Raw genomic sequence first — 23,375 nt, forward strand, 5'->3', positions numbered from 1 at the left:
TTTGCCCCAGCTGTCATGCAGCCAGTTGTGTCAAATTTAGGAGGCCAGCCAGGGGTGGCATAATACTTTGCTTCAGCCCCTGGTAGGCCCTGGGTACACTTATGCCCTGAGTCACAGGGTCTGATAAGGTGGCCCAGTCCCAATTGGAAATGTACCTAGGGTACATGGAATCCATTTTAAAGAGACAGCAGTAGGCCTGGGGTCCTGATTGGCAGGGTCCCAGGTTGACTATGTCCAAAATCAGCTAAAACACAGGGCAAAATGTTGGGGGCAACCATAGTCAGGAGGTACCTTCCTACACGGGGCATATCTGCTCATGTAGATTTTTCCTCACAGGAGGTATAGTGCACCCTGCCTTAGGGCTAAGTCCTGCTAGAAGGGTGCCATACCTATATCTCATGCAATTTATGGGCATGGCACACAGGGATGTTTGCCATGTCGAATCTTCAGTTTTGTCCGCTTCACGTCACGCAGGCTGCATTGACAGAGAGGATGTGCTTGGTGAGGAGTCCCTTGGGTTGGCATAATTCGTACTGCAGCCCTTATGGACCTTGTTTAACCATAAAGCCCTTGATACTAGGGTAGCTTTTACTAGGGATGTATATATAAGCTAAAGGTGTGCCAATTGTGGAACCAGAAGGTACAGTTTAGGGAAGGTCTGGCACAGGGGACCTGGTTGGTAGAGACCCTATGCACTTCCAGTTGAAACAACATCATTTTCCAAGCCAAAAGTGGGGACTAATCATGTCAAAAAGAGACACTTTCCTACCGTAGGTCAGATTGGCCGTTCTAGACAGATTTGAGGAAGCAGGGCATTGCATAAGCCAATTCTTCCACTGACATACCCATATTGCAGCCTCAACCTTCCCAGAGATCAGCACAGCGCCCACTGAAGTGGCCTTCGCAGTTCATTTATTGAGAAATCGCTATCTTCCAATTGATCTGTCAGATCACGACACTTCTAGGTGGCATGACGGCAGACCTCTTCTGAGTCAGAATCTCACACAGTTGTAAACCACAAGTAGGAAGCTTTCAGGTAAGCAAGCCGAGAACTGTGCATAGCAATCATTTGTGCAGCTGATGCCACTGCACTTACTGCACCACTGATAGTTGTGCCTCTGTCACATACTGGACAAATGCAATTATCGTATCTTATTCTGTACTAGCTTGTGTGGGAACGTGATTGTGTGCATCAGTTTTATTGAGTGTGAGTATCTGTGTTTTTTTATCTGTGTGTGTTTATTTTGTTGCATACTCCTTTGTGAATATCTGCAAGTGTGGGTTTGTGAGCCTTTTGGAGTTAATCAGTGACATTTGCACCTTAGAGATCAAGTACAATATTTTAATAATGAAATGTGTCCATGGTGTGGCACATGCCCTGGGCATATGCTGGTAAACGGTGGACATAAAAGTATGCGTGCACAGCAATACCTGTGCAATTTATATGCATTTAACAACCAACTCATATATAGACAAAAAAATACTCTACAGATGGCAGAACTGTTGCTGCATTATTGTGCACAGTTTCACACCAAGATAATCTCATATTAACTGCTTGTCTCCTAACCACGCCCTTAGCCCTGACCCAATCCCCGCCCTTTCCATTAAAATCGGTCAGTACCTGCACTCATTTTTTCCATTTAACCCCTTCGATGCTGATGACGAGCTGAGCTCGTCATCAGCCACGGGTGACGTGTGCGGATGACGAGCTGAGCTCGTCATGTAACGCGGTTATTTGAAAACAGCCGCACAGCGCAAAAATAACCGCAGCAGCGATGCGGTTAAAGCACTGGTAGCAGCCATGCGCTTAGTGTTTCAACCTAGTAGCATGTACAGTCAGGAATAAAGAAGTTGGGCGTCTCTGGATCAGCAGCGAGAGCCTTGCTTATGATAAATAAAATCAGACTCCCCAAGTGAGATTATGCAAGTGAAGTTAATATAACTAGTATTGGGCACCGCCATCCGGATCAGACCCTGGGATTACAGCTTCTAGAGTACTGTAGTCTGGTCTGGTTTTGAAAGGGCCCTCTCAGAGATGTGCCACAGCTCTCGCTCTGAAAGGTCCATGTGCCTGGTGCTGTATACGGAGGTTTCCTGTGGTTCCTGTGCTATGGCAAGTTTCTGTGGGATAAGAAGAAGGAGAAGAGATACTGACAGTATGATGAGTTCCAGGAGTGTAACTATTCATAGTTCAGCAGGTGCAGTGGTCTCTTCCCCGGGATTAAGGGGCCACTGCCTGTGGCCCATTCGTCATGATTGCATTAGGGACATTTATTTGCTATGGCACCGTTAGCTTGTTAGCTGCCAGAGTGAGGTTTGTTAAGACCCAGTTGGGTATGCTCAATTTACAGCAGTGTTTTTTCAAGAACAAGTTTTCAGTTCAGTCTGTTGTTTAACTCCTCATACTATTTTGTTTGCCTCGTCGCAATGTTACCTCTATGTTTTCCTTTCATTTCAAGACATGCTTTGCGGGATCTAGTTGTTCAGTGGGTTAATATATCCACTCCAGTAATCTGTGTTTGCCCTCATGAGCATAGATTTGAATGTTAGTGCAGCTACTCAGCCTTTCATCTTACTGAGGTCGGAAAAATGAATGCCGTGGAGTAACATGTTTAATTTCTTTCCTTACGTTCTTCCTTCCTCACCACCTCCTCCATGCCGCTTTTGTTTTTCCATCCTAGATTCTGTTAGTGCTCATTCATTCCACGTCCTTCTTCCCTTGGCACTTTTCTTCCTTCTTTCTCCAAAATGTCCTTCTTTCCTGATCCCAACTCCTTCCTTCTGCTTTTCTTCCCATTTCCTTCCGTCTTTCTATTCATCACACATTTTTTACTTCGGTTTTCACCCCATCACTTCATCCTTTCATCCATCCCTCCCTTTACTCTGCAATCCTTTCACCTTTCCATCCACCTATCCATTCACTCACTCATCCATCCACCCATCCTTTACCGGGCTGTCCTTTCACCTGTTCATCCACCTATCATTCACTCGTTCTTTTATCGTCTCCTTCACCCACATACTCATTCATCAACACTTCCTTCTCCTCACCCTTTCTTTCGATATTCTTTCTTGCGTTCCCTCTTCAATTCACCCAGGTGTTGTTTTTCCTTGCTCCTGCTGCTGGAGGGGGTGGGCTTGCTACGCCCCTGATGAGGTGGATGAGTTTCAAACTGCTCCCCCCTTAGAGTCTTTACTTAAAATATGGGCCTGCTATATGCCTGAAACTGGGTATCTTCTACTAACCCAACCAGACAAAAATTGTGTAGGCTAAGGTTTTATTAAAATGTCGTTTTTATTGATTTCCTAGCTAAGCTCAACTCAAAAGAGATCAGCAATAATGCCTAACCTCTTCATGTAAGAGTAGGACATGTTAAATTAAATGTTAGGGTGTGTGAATCCAGAGATAGCAATCCCACCTCTGTAAACAGAGTCACCCCAAAAGACCTAAATCATTTCGAAAACAACCCTCTCTTAGTACATAGGCAGAGAGGCGAGATCTTTATTTGCCCTAGTCCCCCAGCACTGAAACAACCATCCAGTGCACTTGATGTGCTTTTGTAACTCATCTATAAAAAATCTTTCAAAGCATTACTGTTCCATAACTACCAAGATGAGTATTATTAATTTGAGTTTCATATAGCGCTGGCTAGACCCGGAGGTATCAGAGCACTTTACATAAGGAACAAAAGTTAAAAAATTACGTCAGTTACAAGTTACGTCGGAAGATGGAGTGAATAAGGCTTAGAAGGGTAAGGGGGTGGGTAAAGTTGTAGGAGGGAGAAAGGCTGGATGAAGAGACGAAGGAGAGTTTGCCCAAAGTCCGGCTGGGTAGGAGACGGCCGGGGGGGAAGTCCACAGCCCATCTCCTCTATAGCTATCAGATAGCTCCACCGGGCATCAGTCAAGTGGCTAGGTTTCAATGAGAAAAGCAATAAGAGAGCAATGAGAAGGTATAAATGGAGCGTAAAGGGAAAAGTGGGTGGAGTAAAGGGGTAGGAGGGAGAGTACAACAGAGAGACGAAGTGAAGTCTGTCCTACGTCCGGATGGGTAGGTGTCGAAGTCGTACTCCACAGCCCATCTCCTCTATAGCTATCCAGTATCTCCACCGGGCATCGGCCAAAATGTCAGGTCTCTACGGTCTTCACAATGATGTTTATCCCAGTGTTAAACCAATGAGGTCTCACAAATGTTTGGGTGGCTGTCAGACAGGATAGCTTGACGCTTTGGCAGAAGGAAAAGGGCTGAGCTCCATGAGGGTTGTAGAGGGTATGATTTCAAGAGGAATTGACATCCAGAGAGTGTGAAAAGAGGGGATTATATTCATACTGTGGAATAGAAAATAAATAGCAAATGAAAGAAAAGGAAGACTTATTTAGTGCTCTACTTTCTTACCAGTTGCATCAGTTCTAGCTCTCTTAACCCGAGAAAGAGTTACTCTATTTTTTTACGTGCATTTGTGTACATCAATTCAGGAACACACCTAAGTAATTACAATTTTTGTAAGGACATCTAGACCCACAATGTTTTGTAAAGTTAAGATGGAGTCTGCACCGTTCACCTATTTTCTGCCCACGTAAAGGTCAATAGTATGAAAATATACAAAAAAAAAGGTGGCGGGGGGCACCTGACGAGCATGAACAACCTTGTGACAGTGCTGTAGCAGACTGGATGGTCACAAGTCCTACTTTCCGAATAATGTTGCTGAAAAATCACAGTTAATCGTGACTACGGCTGCAGTAATAAGTCCATATAGTTCTACAATTATGATCATATGCTTTAAAACCGATTGTAAATATTTTAACAGTTTTATTTCATTTAAATAGGTCGACAAAGCAGCCTTGGATGCCCAGGTGAACGACTGTAACATTTTAAAGCAAAATGAAAAACAAAGGCATGAATTATATGGTATGTCATCAAATTATCCTGACATAGTACCAATGTTTTCCTTCATTTCCGTCCTAGAATGTTATTAGTATTTCCCCATCAAAGTTATTGAGGAATTCCTTGACTACCAAGTCTTACACATGTGCACTATAGTTATCCATGTTGGCCAGAGGAGAAGGGACATGAAGAGATTGGCTCAAAGACCACTTACAAGTCAATCATCGTACATTGCGTTTTTAATAAGGGATTCTACAAAATATGAAATCCGCAGTGTCTCAATCTAGATTAAACATAGGCACCTGGTTGTGTTTTGCTGTATGTGAAACAGTGTCCCCACTGCCTTAGCATCTGCAGGTTAATATTAGCAGCTCTATTAACCTAAATTATTTGTTGCTGTATGATTACAACGGCATTATTGATAACGCCTAGCAGCTTAATTTTTGCCAGAGTTGTATTCCTTATGCTTGAAAAGTTTATAGTCTGGGATTTCCTTAATATTAGACCTGAGATTGCAAGCAAAACCTTTGTTTTACACATTCGGACTTCTCCAGTTCGCCCTGAATCATTTCTTGATGGAGAAGTATAATAGTTGGATTTGATATCGGTCTTTAATGTAGCACTTCCATGACGTCGTTCAAGTGTAATGGAAAGTAAGCAACATAAAGAGAATATAAGTAAAGTTCTTGGCCCTTACAATTGAAGCACAAAATCTTCCCTTCCCTGTTGCTCAAATATCAAAATATAAAATCCTAAATACAGATGAAAAATTAAATGTTTGTATGTGACCATGTCACAATTAAGAAATTGAATCTATTCCAAATGATTTTCAAGAATGTCAACCTAAAGGTAAATTGGATTCTGTGATTTTCCTTGGAAACCTCATTTTAGAGATCCATAAGGCTGTGACATGTTTTTCAATTCGTTTGATCAAAAACCCTATCACCATATGAGTCTTCTTTGTCACAAGTCATGCTTAGGGAAACCGAGTTCACCTCCTGCAAACAAGAAGTTCAGCTCGCCCCACAATTCAGTTTCCCCTTAGCTCCTTTTCTCTTAACCTCAGGAGTATGAAGAAACTTCCTCCACACCTATGTAGCAGTTTGTCTGTCTCCCTGCAGGCTGGTTCCTTGAACGCTTTGTGACTCACGTAATTCATCATCTATGTGAAAAATTAGCTGATTATTTGCTCTAATTCTATGTTAGACGTTTTCTGGTTGAAAATTAAATAGTCCCGGGGGCGTGGTTTGGACGCCGAGAGAAATGGTGGCGTAGCGCGTTGTTCCTCCCGTGGTAAAGGACGAAATACGAGAAAGGAACCCTTTACACCGGACCAAAGTCAGCACCAGCAACGGATCTGTGGTTCGGAAAGCAAGGGGCACACACAGAGTGGTCTCGCAAAGCTCGAGGTCGGTCCAGAAGTCCCTCAACATGCGACAGTCCTAATCGGACCGTGTCCGGCATCGGAAAAGAGCGGGTACCCAGCGGCTCCTGTCGATGCTGTGGAGCAGCTTGCATTCATGACTTTATATCCGTACCGGGGCTCACCTCTGACGACAGCACACACCTGGGCATCCGAGTGAGTACAATCTGTCCATACTAAGCGTTGTGCACCACCATTAGGTCCCGAAACTACAGCCAGCATGGAGCACACACAAAATGGCGGGCGCAAGCAATCATAACAGAAATACGAGCAAAATGAAGTGAGCAGCAGATCGGCAATACATCTGGGCGTTAGTTAAGAAGCTAAGAAGTCAGCACCTAAATGTTTAAACGTCTTTAATAAGGCTGCAGCGCTATCTTTGTCGACCCCTTGGTTCACCTAGTTATATAAACTGAGAGCTGGACTACCAAAATGGCGGGCGCGCGCTTTTCGTTTTGCTCAATCAACAAATGAATAGTGAGCGCTGGATGTGAAATAATAGACAGGATTTAACTCTCTTCAGCTCCTATGGCCAGCGCTTGCCCTCACACTGCTCTGCTACAACAACAAAGCGGGCTCGCATAGAGAACATCATTTTCAAAAGTGGAAGAGGATGCCACATTAACGCGTTATTCCAGCAGAGTGCAGAGTAATACAGAGTTCCAGCAGAGTACAGAGCGGGCTCACATAGAGAACACAGTCTGCAATATTTAAAAGCTGAAGATGATACCACATTAACGCGTTATTCCAACAGAGTACAGAGTTCCAACAGGGTACGGAGCGCAAGGTACGTGGCACAACGCTCACACAGAGAAGGTATAGTGGACAGAGAGGCGCAAACCATCGACTCGAGTGAAGGAAGTCTAATGCGACAACGCACCTGACTGGGGCAGCTGCAGAGTACTAATCGAGGGGCAGCAATCGCAAAGCCATCCACGCAATACCGCGCCATCTACGCAATAGAGTGACCCTGCTGCACTGCTTGTCAGAAATCCGCAGTACATTGCATCTATGCACTAACGAGGAAGCGATCCTTGCTCCTGTCCACGTTGCTCACGAACAATATCTACTACCACGACCAGCATCATCTTCAGATCTGCATGAATTTGCTGCTCTGGGCTTAGCCACTAAAGAGTACATATGAAGTGAGCAGCCCAGGCAAGACCTCTGTGACTCCCTCGCCTCGTTCTTCCACCGCAAGATCGCCAACATACACAACAGCTTCGACTCACAGACCACGCACCCTACCACCGAACCAACGCCCGCCACCACCACCCTCTGCAACTGGACCACGATCAGCACCGAAGACACCACCCGCACGATGAACTCCATCCACTCAGGATCACCAACTGACCCGTGCCCACACCACGTCTTCAACAAAGCCGCCGCCACCATCGCACCCCATCTCCGAGACACCATCAACTCCTCCTTCCACACCGCCACCTTCCTGGAGAGCTGGAAGCATGCCGAGCTGATCGCCCTCCTGAAGAAACCAACGGCGGTCCCCACCGACCTCCAGAACTACCGTCCCATCTCGCTCCTTCCTTTCCCGGCCAAAGTCATTGAGAAGACCGTCAACAAACAACTTGCCGCCTTCCCCGAGACGAACGGATCCCTCGACCACTCGCAGTCCGGATTTCGGGCCAACCACAGCACCGAGACCGCCCTGATCGCAGCCACCGACGACATCAGAACCCTGATCGACAACGGGGAAACAGCGGCCCTCATCCTCCTGGACCTCTCCGCAGCGTTCGACACGGTCTGCCACCGAACCCTAGTGAAGCGCCTCAGCAACATCGGAATCCGAGAGAAATCGCTGGAATGGATCATCTCGTTCCTCACCGGAAGAACCCAGAGAGTCCGCCTCCCTCCGTTCAGATCCGAGACCACCGTAGTCATCTGCGGCGTACCACAAGGATCTTCTCTCAGCCCGACCCTCTTCAACGTCTACATGAGCCCCCTCGCAGCCATCGCACACCAACACCACCTCAACATCATCTCCTACGCCGACGACACCCAGCTGATCCTCTCCCTCACCAACGATCCCACCACCGGTAGAGCCAACCTACACGAGGGGATGAAAGACGTCGCCGACTGGATGAGGAACAGCCGTCTTAAACTGAACTCAGACAAGACGAAAGTCCTCATCCTGGGATCATCACCCTCCGCCTGGGACGACTCCCGGTGGCCCCCGGCCCTGGGCACCGCCCCCAAACCAACGGACCACGCACGCAACCTGGGCTTCATCCTGGACTCCTCCCTGTCAGTGACCAGACAAGTCAACGCCGTTTCTTCCTCGTGCTTCAACACCCTGCGCATGCTCCGCAAGATCTTCAGATGGATCCCCACTGAAACCAGGAAGACCGTCACCTAGGCACTCGTCACCAGCCGACTGGACTACGGGAACGCCCTCTACGCCGGAACCACAGCCAAACTCCAGAGAAGACTACAATGCATCCAGAACGCCTCCGCACGACTCATCCTGGACATCCCCCGTCACAGCCACATCACCGGACACCTGAGAGAACTGCACTGGCTCCCCGTCAGCAAGAGAATCACGTTCAGACTCCTCACCCACGCACACAAGGCTCTACACGACCTGGGCCCCAAGTACCTCAAAGACCGCATGACCTTCTACACGCCCACGCGCCAGCTACGATCAACCAGCCACGCACTCGCCACCGTACCACGCATCCGCAGAGCCACCGCCGGAGGAAGATCCTTCTCCTACCTGGCAGCCAAGACTTGGAATTCCCTCCCCATTCACCTTCGACATACCCAAGACCATCTCTCCTTCAGGAAGCAACTCAAGACCTGGCTGTTCGAGCAGTAACACACCCCTCTCCCCCAGCGCCTTGAGACCCTCCCGGGTGAGTAGCGTGCTATATAAATGCCGTGATTGATTGATTGATTGATACATAACCCCTACAACCTGCAAAGCGTCGACATGGGGGATAAGGAACAAACAAAGAACCTAAAGAGGCTCAAGGCTGAACAACCGAGCCCAGTCAAGGGCAGAAAGGAAAACAGTGACACCATAGAAACCATATTGAGCAGACTGGAAGAAGTAAGGGACTTAGCCAAATCAACTAAGGAAGAGGTCGTAGCCATCAGGCAGGACATACAGGACACCTACGCAAGGCTCACCGAAACGGAGTCAAGGATCAGCCGTTTGGAGGATGTACAAACCAAAACCTGCGGGGCTCTCAAACGCCTGTCCATAGCCTCGGATCAAACCACGAAGAGACTGTCCGAATTAGAGGATAGAAATCGGAGGGGGAACCTCCGCATTTTCGGAATACCAGAGGGATCCGAGGAGTCACACGGCTCTTGTGTGCCGTTTTTGGAGTCGTAGTTCGCGCAGGCCACCAACATCACCTTCCACCAGCCGCTTGAGTTCGACAGGGCCCATCGAGTGCCGGGCAGGCTTACCAAAAATCAAAAAGGCCCCAGACCCATCGTCTGCAACCATTGAGATACGAACACGTAGAGCAGATACTTGCCTTTGTTCGGAAAAGCAACCACATATTATGGAAAAATACAAAAGTCTACATCTCGCAGGACTACAGCAAAGAAACGGTCGAAGTTCGAAAGGCATTTCTTGCTCTCCGTCCACAGCTTCAGTCAAGGGGTTACCAGTACGGATTCATAGGACCAGCAAAGTACAGAATGACTATACAAGGATCTCCACAGATATTCACAGACCCACTAAAACTCAAAAGGTTATTAGGCGGTCATGACGAACAAGACATGGACACCAACGGGCCAAACACTGGGACTGCTTCTGCTTCTGCTTCTGCATCCGACCTTAAATGAGTATCCTTTGCCTTGCTTTGCTTGGATTTACCTATCTGAAGATATCTGTGCTAAGAATGTTGAGATGTTGATGATCACTTGTGGGATCTCTTTGTATGTGTTCACTAACAGTTATATTGTTCTCTAAACGATGCTACTGGTGCCTTGTTGATATCCTGTCGACACCTTGTTATTATCCTGTTACTAGCCAACATGACGACTTTGTCACCATGTTGTCAGCATGTTGTAGCCAGGCTGTTCCTAAACACGCTACGTAACGAGTCAGTTCACCTATGTTCCCTGATGATTTTAATGCTAACAAGTCCTATTCCTTTAAACCACGTTGATAACATTCAATATGGTACTTGCTCCTGACAATTGTCCATCCAACTGAAAATGTAGGTCTGCGACGCCTATACTTCATAGTTAGGTTATAGACTGAAAATGTTGAAAATGTTGAAATTGCTAAACGAACATCGGTTCTGTGGGTGTTGCTGGCACTGGCGCACCACATATACGAACTTCTAGGCAGGAAGATACACTCTTTACTAGCTGCGGCGCTTATTATGCGCCTGATGTACTATGTTAACTTGATGCACAAAGTTCGCAAATTGTATTAGACCTGGAATGGTCACTGCCTCAGCTGCCAGTTGTTTAGAAGCTCTGATACGCGATTGCATCTACTGTTATAATTGTTAAAGGTTCACTTGACGACTCAGTTCCAAAACTTATAATGTGTAGTGTAAAACCATGGGAGGAAAATGCTGTTATTTTTCTCAAGTCACCATGCCTATTGCATACTTTTGGGGAGGGGTGGATGGGGGGATAAGGGGATGGGGCAGGATATGTGTGGGGTGTTTCATTTTCTTTTGATTTTTGTCCTAATATTGTTTGGTGGTTGCATATCAACGTCAGGCTGCGCACACTATCAGTGTACTGAAACAGAAGAAGGTTATTTTGCTATAAGTGAAGTCCTCATCTTGGTCAATAAGCACATAATTCTGAATTTCATACTCAAACCCAGTGCAGCTCCCTTCTTGTTTCCTAAATGCGCTATTAAGATCATATTTGTGTTGCAGGTTCTCAATGGTTTTCTAATGTACTCTCAAAGACCGGCTCGGAAGTGGGTTATCGCGCACAGGGATTTAGTCAACAAAACTTATCTTCTATCACGACATCATTTAAGATACGATTATGCCTATGTCCACGGTTAATACACCTCTTGGGGTAACTCAAGTAGGAAAGCTGAAGGTGCTTTCCCTCAACGTCAAGGGTCTTAATAAACCAGTCAAGCGCCAAAAAATCCTAGACTATCTTCGCAGACAGAAAGGGGACATTGCACTGCTGCAGGAATCCAAGCTAGATGCTAAGCAATTCTACACGCTTAGAAATAAATTCTTTACGGAAGTCACGGGTTCGGAAGCAGTCGGGAAAAAGAACGGGGTAGTAACTCTGATATCCAAAAAATCCAACATTGATCTGCTCTCCTCCACGACTGACACCAAAGGGAGATGGGTCACAACCAAACTACTAAAAGACGACACCGAATTTTATATAACAAACGTGTATGCCCCAAATACGTGTGACTTGAAATTCTGGTCAGACCTAACGAAACAAATTGATAGCATCCCGGACTCGGCAGTGCACATCCTCGCAGGAGATTTTAACTTCCCCGTAGACCCGACCCTGGATAGAGACTCTCGATGCCCTTTCCGTAGCAATAGATCACACAAGGCCTTCCTCAATCTTTGTGAGCGATTCCACTTAGTCGACACATGGCGCCTACAAAACCCAGATGGGAGAGATTACTCGTTCTACTCTTCCCCTCACAAATTGATTATTTGTTTATCACACAGAACGCTATATCAAGAATTAAAGAAACATAAATAGAACCGAGGCTCGTGTCCGACCACTCCTGCATCACACTCACCATCTCTGACATAAAACCATCCACCCGCCAATCTGTATGGCGCCTTAATGATGAGGTTCTTAAGCATGAGCAACACCGGGCAACCATTGAAACCGCCATCAAAGAGTATCTGGTTCACAATGCCAGAGGAGACACTACTGACCTGACTAGGTGGGCGGCATTAAAAAGCACAATAAGAGGGGTCATCATTAAAATTAAGTCTGCCATGAATAAAAATCCTAGCAGGAAACTAGAAGAACTAGAAAAGGAAATATCTATTCTCAAAGGCAAACACTTGCAGGACAGGAAGGATGAATCACTAAATAAGTTGGCCAACAAAAAGTACGAGTACAATAAAATAGTGAGTGAGAGGGCTGGTGTGTGGCTGGACAGGAGGAAAACGTTCAAGTTATGCAAATCGAACAAAGCAGGTAAAAGCCTAGCAGCCTACCTTAAATTCAAAATACAGAAAAACACGATAAACTCGATCGTTGATCACCTTGGTGTAGCTCAATCCGACCCGACAAAAATAGCAGAACTTTTTAAAGATTTCTATGAACAACTCTACGCCAGGAACACAGACGTAGAAGTCAACAAGATCAAAGATTACTTGGGGGAATGCAGGCTTCCGTCTCTCTCCTTAGATGAACAGGCAGACATAAACAGTCCAATTACGTTTCTGGAAGTTCAGAATGCCATAAAATCATTAAAATGCGGAAAAGCCCCCGGTCCCAATGGATTCTCAGCAAGATTTTATAAATGCTTCTCCCCGGTAGTCACACAACCACTCCTTCACATGTTCGAGGAGATAAGTGAGACAGGAGAAACGAAAGGTACACGATCAGAAGCTATCATTGCGGTCCTTCCGAAAGAAGGAAAAGACCCTACACTACCCAAGAACTATAGGCCTATTTCACTCATTAATCTTGACTGTAAGCTCTTTGCCTCCATTCTAGCTGCACGCCTCCAGAAAATACTACCAAAACTCATTCACCCATCACAAGTGGGTTTCTGAAGAACAGGCTGTCCAGCGACAACACCAGGACTCTGGCACATGTGCTAGAAAAAGCATGTGCTTCAGCAGCGATAACACTAGATGCTGAAAAAGCATTCGATAAAGTAGACTGGGCATACTTGGAGGCTGTATTAAATAAATTTAACCTGGGATCATCACTTATAAGGATGATCATATCGCTCTATTTCTGCCCTGTTGCGAAGGTCAGAGCAGGAGGATCATTCTCGTCACTGTTTCGTCTACATCAAGGAACGAGGCAGGGATGCCCCCTTTCCCTGTCACTATTCTTATTGGCTATCGAACCATTCCTATATAATATTAGACACAACAAAAATATACCAGGAATTCCTTTCAACGACTGTATTATAAAATTAATGGCATATGCGGATGACGTACTGGTTGTCTCAGAGAAGGCGGAGGAGGCTATACAGGCCCTCCTCACTACTATCGAGGAGTTCTCGAAGGTATCTGGCTATAAACTAAACAAGGACAAGACAGAAGTCTAACTACTCAATAACATAGGGAGCAAAGATATCATAGGAGATTCTGGACTAACGTGGCAGCCAGGCTGCTTTAAATATTTGGGCTTAGACTTTGATAGCGACCTAATTCCTGCAGCACAAATTAATGAGAATATACTTCTGACTAAAATAAACAAACTGCTTGATGGCTGGTCTCCTAAATACTTATCTTGGTGGGGTAGGGCTGAGACCCTGAAGATGATGGTAACACCTCTGGTAAATTACTTAGCAAGTATGCTACCAATGACCCTCTCTGACGATTTTATACATAAAGTAGAGAAGCTGTTTAGTACGTTTCTGTGGCAAGGGAAGAAGCCCAGGATATCAATGAAAAAGCTACTGCTAGCTAAAGAAAAAGGCGGCCTGGGTCTTCCAAACTTCAGACACTATCAAACAGCGTTCCTATGCAAACAGGGCGCCCAGTGGCTAAACAAGGAATCAGAATATACCCCACTATGGGTGGATATTGAAAAAGCTATCATGGGTACTATTCCACTCCTGGCCCTACTCACCATGGACCTCGCGCACCTACCCCATTCAAAGTATATCTTGCTAAACACAAGAAGGGCGCTCCTGAGACTCGATCAGTCGAACCACAAAGGTCTAAAGCTAAAAAAATCCACTTCCATAGACCTTTGGCATAACCCATCACTAAAAATCAACGGGGTACCCCTTCAGTGGAAACACTGGTCCGCGAAAGGTATCAATATGGTAAGCGATCTCTTCAAAGGAAATTACCCTCTACCATTCTCTTCACTCCAAGCCACATACGCCCTCGCACCAATAGACTTTTACGATTTCCTGAAACTAAAAACACTTCTGTCTGCTCGCTCCTTGACACCCTCTGTACCATGGCTCTGGAGTTCTGTCCCACGTATCAATAAGGCAAGTAATTTTGTCTCGAAGGTCTACAAAATGCTCCTCCCCCTTCCTCAGAAAGCACACAGACGAAATGAGATGAGGTGGGAAGCAGAGTCCAACACAACGGGTATGACTTTCGACTGGGATATAATTTATACTACTGCATTTAGGAATAAGGTCTCTCCTATATTATCTCAAACTAAACTCATGTTAATCAACAGAACTTATTGGACACCAGAGAAGCTCTTTAGACTTCATCTAAGGGATAGCCCCATGTGCTGGAATTGTGATGCAGGAGTGGGGGACTTGGCCCACATGATATTTAATTGCCCCTCTTTGAAGAAATATTGGGATAGAATCTTTGACTGCATTGAACATATTTTCTGTATCAAACCTGTAAGGGAGTTTGTCTATGTTCTGTTGGGAGTACTGGACCCGAACTTGTCTAATGCGGTTGATCGCCAGCTCCTTGATCTTCTACTCACTTTGGCATGCAAAGTTGTGTTATGCAAGTGGAAAAACGCTTCTGAAGTGTCATTTCAAAATGTGGCAAGACTGGTTGTCCTTCTTGAGAGGGGCCGATAATCCAGCTCTACACTCATCTCCAGGGCGTGTCTCACAAAAAATTGTGGAAAGCCCTTGATGCTTTCTCCTTCTCCCTCCGTAGGCAACGTAGGTGAAGGCTGCAAGCCCAGGTCCCTGTCGAATGCCCTATACCGTGAGACGGTCTTAGATGCCATCGAGATGAGAACCTAGACAGAGATATATGATGACTATGCAACCGTATATGTATATGTATATGTATTGATCATCACATGTGTTAACGTTCTTTTCTGTTTGCTATTGCTTTGCTTTATTTATTATGCAATTTATACTGCGCAAACTAAACCCGAAGGTGTCAAGGCGCCTATCAAAAAAGATCAGAAAAGGCAGAGCACAACTACAGGTACGCGCGTACAAAGAGATGGGTCTTCAGGGCAGTTCTAAATAATTGTAAAGTGGGAAGAGACCTTAATTCCAGTGGGAGAGCATTCCACCACTTTGGGGCCAGATTGGAAAAGGCTTTACCACCCCATCTAGTTTTCCGAATACGCGGAACTGAGAGAAGAAGTCTGTTTGAGGAGCGAAGGTTCCTGCCAGGATTGTAATGAGACAAAATGGATCCAATTCCAGTAAGGCTGTTTTTTGCTAAAGCTTTATAAACCATACACATGGTCTTAAAAAGTATCCGGTCCTCAACAGGAAGCCAGTGGAGCTGCTTCCTGGCAGAGGTGGCAGAGGCACATCTGGGTAGATCCAGGACAAATCTGGCTGCTGCATTCTGGACCACCTGCAAGCGCTGCAGCTGACTTTTATTCAGTCCCGCATACAGCGCATTGCAGTAGTCCAGACGGGAGCCCAGGAGGGCAACAGCAAGTTGCTTCCTTGCCTTCAATGAAAGATAGTGCCTAATTTTCCTTAGTATGCGGATGATACCCCAACAGGTCGATACAGTTCTGTTGACCTGTTGGCACATACTAAGGATGGGATCAATCATAACCCCAAGGTTTTTGGCTGAGGAGGTAGGATCAGGACAACCTCCCAATGAGTCCGGCCACCACTCAACTGACCAAATCTCCTCCTTTCCTCCAAACACCATCACCTCAGTCTTCTCTCCATTCAGTTTCAATGAGTTGTGAATCATCCATTGGCCGACTGCCTCCATGCAAGATCTAAAATTGGAGGCAGTCGACGTAACTGACTGGGAGAGAGAGACGAGGATCTGGGTGTCATCCGCATAGGAAACTACCTCCATCCCGAAAGATCTAATAAGTCTGGCAAGGGGGGTCACATAAATGTTAAAAAGGGTGGGGCTTAGCGCCGACCCCTGTGGGACCCCACATTGCACAGACAGGGATGGAGATAGGAATTTACCCAGCATCACCCTTTGCTCTCTATGGTCAAGAAAAGAGGAAAGGAACCCCAGGGCCGCCCCCTGAACCCCAATCTCCCTCAGGCGAGAAGTTAAAACCGAGGGAGAAAGGGTATCGAAGGCAGCCGTGAGGTCTTTAAGGATCAGGAGGGAGGTCTGTCCCCCATCCATGCGCATGCGGATATTATCAAGCACTATGGTGAGGGCAGACACGGTGCTGTGTTCCCTCCTGAACCCATGCTTTGTTTTTATCATAATCAGTGTCTTGTATTGGGTGAATTGCATTTATTGTCTTTAATGTATTTTTTTTGCACCTTATTGTATTGTCTTGTTTTCTTTCTATTTTTCAAATAAAAATGATTTGAATACACAAAAAAAGAAAATTAAATAGTCCCAAAAATATCTGTTTGACTTTCCAGTGAGCTACAAAAGACACAATAGAAAATCACACTGCAAGTAAAAACTAAAGGGCACTGTATATTTATATCAGCATTGCTTTTTGACTAGAGTTCATGCACACGTATTTAGCTCAAGCAAACGTATTTAAACTGCATGATATGTTCAATCGAACTCTACGAGCCTAATTGACAAAGAAAAATATCGGTCACTGCACTGTTCTAAGTACACTCCTGCCAAGTATCAGGCATCAGGCGTGACTCTAATTCATTTCAGTGTGGTGATCTGCATCACCGCACAGAAATGCATTGTCACGCATTTGCATCGTGCCTGAGCGTCAGCCAAGTGCGGTCTAAAATGGTAATAATACAGGCAGATTTATTGAATTCTTTCAATCTAGTAAGGTGAGCACAAGTCATCATTCCCTGTTTCATTGAACAGTTTGTTGATCCAAACCCGGCATACAGCAAGCTGGCTACATTGGCCCGAGGAAGAAGCAACATGGAGAATTTCCCATCTGCCAAACTAGGGGAAGTTTTTGTTCAGCCAATAAAAAACTACAAAACATTAATTTTAGAAGTAAAATCTACTTTTTTCTTTAACAAAATTATGAAATCCGAAAACAAAACAAATGTCATTTTTGAGACAGTTAAATAACTATCCAATCCAGACAGAATAACCACACTGGTGATGCCCTCTCTAAAGTCATGCAATGTCTTGAATTCCTTTTTTATAGACAAAATAAAGACAATAACAGAGAGTATCCACCCTAGACCTCTATAATTGGCAACCGTTCCAGAAGATAGCAAACCTTTGGCTCTCTTCACCTTCCCAGACATCAGCAAAGCCCGCTTACATGAGTTGGTGGCTAAAGTCTCCGAAAGATATCTGCCCACCCAGCATTCAAAACACCATTTTTTTCCTTGCTTTCCAGACACAGCTATCTCCTTCCTCAATAACTCTCTCAGGCAGGGGAAGGTCCCTAACTCATTCAAAGAGGCTGTGGTACTCCCCCTTCATAAAAAAGCTGGGGAGGATTCCACTAATGTGAAAAAATACAGACCTATGTTGTTACTTGTTTTTTTGGCAAAAATACTAGAGGTACATGTGGCCCAGCATCATAGCACTTTTCTGGAGGAGTTTGCCTTCCTAGACCTCAACCAGTCTGGCTTCCGTCCAGCGCACTCCACAGTTAGTCATTTAGGCAGCCATGGATATTTTGAGAAACGGAGCTGACAGAGACATCCCACAAGCATTTGTCCTTTTAGATTTTACAGCAGTCTTTGATACGGTTGATCGTATCAAAACTGCAGGTTTGCAAGAACGCCCCTCCAGTGGACGGAATCCTTTCTTAAAAAACGATCTCATATCGGTTCGCCTATTCGCATTTCACTCACCAAAAGTTCAACTAAGTTGAGGAGTGCCTCAGGGCTCCTCCTTCTCTCACCACCTGTTCAATTGCTATATCCGTCCCTTGATACACTCTTCCAGGAGCGAAAGGTGAAGGTATACAACTATGCTGATAATATACAGCTGATCTTCGCCATCGATAACACATTAGATTCTTACCAAGCACCATGCTATACATCCATAACTAGATAAATAGCCATCAACTGAAACTGTACTCTGACAAAACAGAAAATGTTATGACTAAGAATAAACTTCACCTATGGAATCCTTCCTTTTAGCCTCCGGAGATAGGTGCTCCCCCTTCACCTAAAAAAGCGGTAAAAAGTCTTGGAATCCTTATCGATGAGCAACTATCTATGAAAACGTAAATAGTGACAGTGGCTTCATTTTGCTTCCAGCAACTTCGGAAGATAAGGTTAAATTAGAAGATATTTCACCTTTGTAGCGATTATTGATATCATAATTGCATTGGTCTTGTCCCGTATAGACTTTGCCAGTGCTCTTTGCATGGGACTCCCCTCTGGTCTAACTCACAGACTGCAAATAGTGGAAAATCAAGCAGCCAGACTGATTTTTCGGTAACCTAAACTTTGCCACATCAAACTGTTGAGGAAAGAACTACATTGGCTGTGGTAGCTCCCAGATCCATTTTTAAAGCCGTCTGTTTAGTTTTAAACAGACGGTCCGCCGCGTCCATCTTGGGCGTTTGCTGCGGAGGGTGGAGGAGGAGCCCAGCACTCCGGGCTCAGGGCTGCAAGGTCAGCGCTCTAGCTGCGCTGTTCGTGTGAGTGATAAAAACCCTGTCTTAGCACACGCGCGTGGTGGAGAAGAGTCTAGCCGGTGGCAGTGGCTGACCCTATCTACTTGCGCTGTGTGCCTCTAGTCCTGCACTGCGAGCGCTGATAAATTGCGTTTTTAAAACTTAGCGACTGCTAATTTTATTCGTTCAGTGTATTTCTTGTGTTTAAAATTACTATGTACATTTTAAAACTGTTGCCTCACCTTGTTGGCTAACGTTACTGTTGCTTGGGATTTCACTCTTTACATCTCCCGCCCCGGTCCGCCGCGTCCATCTTGGGCGTTTGCTGCGGAGGGTGGAGGAGGAGCCCAGCACTCCGGGCTCAGGGCTGCAAGGTCAGCGCTCTAGCTGCCCCTACCTGACCATAAATGTGCGTAGGACCGCGACCGCGCAGCGGACGCGTGCAGCGGGCGCGCCGGAAGCGCGCCGAAGTCGAGCCAAAGTCTAGCCCGTCTGCGCCCGTCCGCGACAGGACGGGGCGCGGGGCTAGGACTCCTTGCCACCCTCACTCTCCACCGTTACAGTATGATAGGCAGGAACTGCTAGATTTATGTCCCGATGTCACCCTTCCATGCAAACATGCTATTGAGGCGCCTTTCCTGCATAGCTGCCCTTCGTGCTCATTCACGCTGAACCAGTCACCTACTAAGGCTCCTCTTACTAGGCAGATTAAGGCTGGACTAATTAACTGCCGTTCACTTAGCAAACACAGCTCTCAAATTTATCATTTACTCGAGGATGAAGGTTTCGATATCCTGTTCTTAACTGAGACTTGGTTAGGTGAATTTTCTGACCCTGACATTATAGAGGCTATGCCTCCTGGCTACTCCCTCGCCAGAATAGACAGGAAGGATGGTAGGGGAGGAGGAATTGCTATAGCTATTAAATCTCCCATAGTCTGCTCCCTATCCCCCATTACAATTGACCACTGTGAAGCAGGCTCTTTCACTATAGTCATCGGACCCCAACTTTCCCTGTCAGGCATTCTTGTATACAGACCTCCTGGCAGACTGTATGACTTCACAACCTGCCTGATAGAAGCCACAGCACACCTTGCAATAAGGAAAAACAGACTGATGGTGCTTGGTGATATGAATGTTCACTTTGATGATCCCCTCGATACAGAGGCTAAGGACATCAGGTCTGAACTTATGTCTCTACAGCTCGACCTTATAAACAATGATCCCACTCACAGACTGGGCCACCTCTTAGACCCTATCTTTATGAATGGTTCCGGAGTACAAGCCACCTCCCCTATTCCGGTACCCTGGTCGGATCACTTCATAATTCCATTTGTCATTCAGCTATCTGAACCTGATCCTAAACCAGCCTGTAATCACCGTTACCTGCGACGGAATTGGAATTTTTTTTCCCATGAGACTTTTAACAAGTTACTCGAAATAGGAGGTCCCTTGGGAGGCACAGACTGTGAAACAGCCTACAGTCACTTGCAGAATCACATTTTAAAGGCCCTAGACAGCACCGCTCCTATTCGGAAAATGAAAAACCTTAACAATGTGAGGAAATCTACCCCGTGGTATACGCCTGAACTTCAGGCCATTAAATCTGCTTGCAAGAAATTAGAACGTGAATGGCGCACCAATTTCTGTCCTACCATTAAAACACAGTACAAAAATGCTCAAAAACAATATAATAAAAAAATTCGCTCCTCTAAAGCTCTTCACTATAAAATCCGTATTGGGGAAGCTGAGAACTCCTCTAAAGAGCTGTTCAAAATTTTCAAAGAAATTTCGGTGCTCACCAATGACACCCAATCCTGCAATGATTCGGTAGAAACTTGTAATAAAATAGCGCAGTATTTCTCCGGGAAAATCACCACCATTTATGCTAATTTCTCTGGACACTTGACTTCTGGTCACGATTTTAAGGAAAGCTCAGAAATTGATCCTATGGAGCACTGCCTCCAATACTTTTCGGTACCTCCTACGGAAACGCTTTTAAACATTTGCAAAAGCGTGAAATGGGCTCCCCTCGTGACCCAGCCCCTCCAAAAGTTCTAACCACTAGCCTACAAGTACTGGAACCTTACTTCAGGCATGTCATTCAAGTATCCTTTTCCTCGGCTTGCCTCCCGGAGGATTGGAAAAAAGCTATAGTACTGCCCATTAAAAAGAAACCTAATGTCAGTCAGGATACATTAGAAAATCTGCGACCCATTTCCCTCCTTCCCTATCCTGCGAAAGTGGCCGAAAAAATTGCAAATAAGCAACTTATGACCCACTTAGAATCCAATAATTCCCTGCATGGATCCCAATCTGGTTTCAGAACGAACTATTCTACTGAGACAGCCCTCCTAAGAGCGACTGAAACTCTTCGGGCAGGAGCTGACGAGGGTCACACAATGGCACTCATCATGCTGGACCTCAGCGCTGCGTTTGACACTGTAGCACACTCCATCTTGCTACAGTGTCTAAACAAAGCTGGGGTCACCAAAACAGCACTAGGTTGGCTAAAAGCTTTCCTCTTAGGCCGCAGCTTTCAGGTCCAGAGAGGTACTTTCCTCTCAGACAGCATAGCTCTTGAACAGGGGATGCCTCAGGGCTCCGCCCTGAGCCCCACCCTGTTCAATCTTTATATGGCCCCACTGGCAGATGTGGTACAATCGAACGGCATAAAATTAGTATCCTACGCCGACGATACCCAACTGCTTATCTCGCTATCCCAAGCCCCTACCTTAGCTGCTACTAACTTCAAAAGCTGCATGCAGGAGCTGGCAGGTTGGATGAACCAACACTGCCTGAAACTCAATGGCTCCAAAACAGAGGTTCTTGTGATAGGTGGTAGCGATACCAGCTGGACTCAGGATTGGTGGCCTCCTTGTCTGGGTCCTTTACCTACCCCCGGCAAGGAAGCCAAGAATTTAGGGGTCTGGGTTGATCCCAAACTCTCTTTTGACAGCCACGTCCATAAAGTAGCAGGGAAGTGCTTTGGGGTGCTAAAAACCTTAAATCGAACTCTGGACCTCCTTCCTTTACAGGCCAGACGCACCCTGACCCAAGCACTAGTCATTTCCTGTATTGATTACGGTAATGTGCTACTTTTAGGGACAACAGAAAAGAATATGAAAAAGCTACAAGTCCTCCAAAATACAGCTGCACGGTTAGTCCTTAGGCTACCCAAAAGAGCTCCTTCTAAACCCACCTTGGATGCTCTCCATTGGCTTCCTATAAAAAAAGGATCCTCTTCAAAGCACTGCTCATATGCTACAGGATTAACTCTATGAAAGCCCCTGAATACCTCAAGGACCTAGCCATACCCTATGAGCCAAATAGAGCACTTCGCTCTATGGGAACTGGTCTCCTCAAAATTCCTCGCATAAGGAGGGCCAGAATGGGAGGACGTTCCTTTCGTGTGCTGGCGGCCAAAAACTGGAATTCCCTCCCCATGAACATTAGACTAGCTGGAACAGAAACAATTTTCAGGAAACTTTTAAAAACCTACCTGTATAACCTTTAATTTCGCCCTCTCTCTTGCTACTCTCTCCACAGCGCGGGGATACGCCGGGATGGCGTCACCAGGCGCTTTACAAACTCCTTTATTATTATATTATATTATTATTATTTAATATTCCTTCATGGCAACAGTCCACCTTTCATATCTTCCAGAATCCAGCACTATACCTCTAGCCATTGGCTTAGATCAGCCCACCTTAACCCACTGACTGTTCCTATAAATAAAAGGAAGAGGTTTGGGATTTATTTTTCCTAATCTATGGTTAGGAACCTATTTTATAAATAGGCTTTTCATCCCCCTTCTAATGAAAGCATGTTCCTTTCGTTAAATGCACTGAAACTCCCTTGCTGTAATGTTACTTTCCTACCATCCTCATTTGAGCCCTAAATGACTGTATAAATACCCACTTTTTTAATGAACTAGCAGGGTTTTCTGTTTTTCCACTTCTAGATCACTATGGCATATGGTGGCAGCCATAGGGTTGCTCGTTCTACTGTCTTAATTGTAAAAATATGCATGAGTAAAAAAACAATGTAAATGTATATAAAGAAGCAATCTACGATAGTGGGGAATGTCGAAAGCTTGTGCTATCTGGTATACGTGTTCTGGAGATACATAGTTAAAATTGTGCTTACTGTGCGTTGTCAAATGTGGGGATCGACCTTGATTGGGAGATGAATTAACATGTTACACTGTTACATTGTAAACCAAGCATACCTGGATGTGGCAAGGATCATGACCAGCTTCTGTACAAGAGCAAATTGTGGTCTGGAAAAGAACAAAGTGTGGCCTGTCCTTCATATGAAACACCTGGACCCATAATAAAGATGTGACCCACAATCCGAGCCAAGTCTGCTTTCTCGTCAACCAAACCCAAGGAATATTTTGCAGTGGCAAAGTGTCTAACCACCAATGTTATCAGAAGCACTTTAAGCCAACCCTCGCTTTTTAATCAACAACACTTCACAAGCTGGGCCC

The 23,375-nt window shown here is 45.5% G+C and overlaps 1 protein-coding gene across 1 annotated transcript in view; it reads left to right on the forward strand.

Moving 5' to 3' along the window:
- RIBC2 (RIB43A domain with coiled-coils 2) overlaps positions 1 to 23,375 on the forward strand; it is a 146,759-nt gene that overhangs the window by 76,726 nt on the left and 46,658 nt on the right. The window contains exon 2 of the mRNA XM_086952747.1: positions 4,825 to 4,906. Within this exon, the coding sequence (XP_086808873.1) occupies positions 4,825 to 4,906 (82 nt within the window). The remainder of the gene's footprint in view (positions 1 to 4,824; positions 4,907 to 23,375) is intronic.

Source organism: Lissotriton vulgaris, chromosome 1_2, assembly GCF_964263255.1.
Source record: "Lissotriton vulgaris chromosome 1_2, aLisVul1.2, whole genome shotgun sequence".
In the NCBI taxonomy this organism is placed as follows: domain Eukaryota; kingdom Metazoa; phylum Chordata; class Amphibia; order Caudata; family Salamandridae; genus Lissotriton; species Lissotriton vulgaris.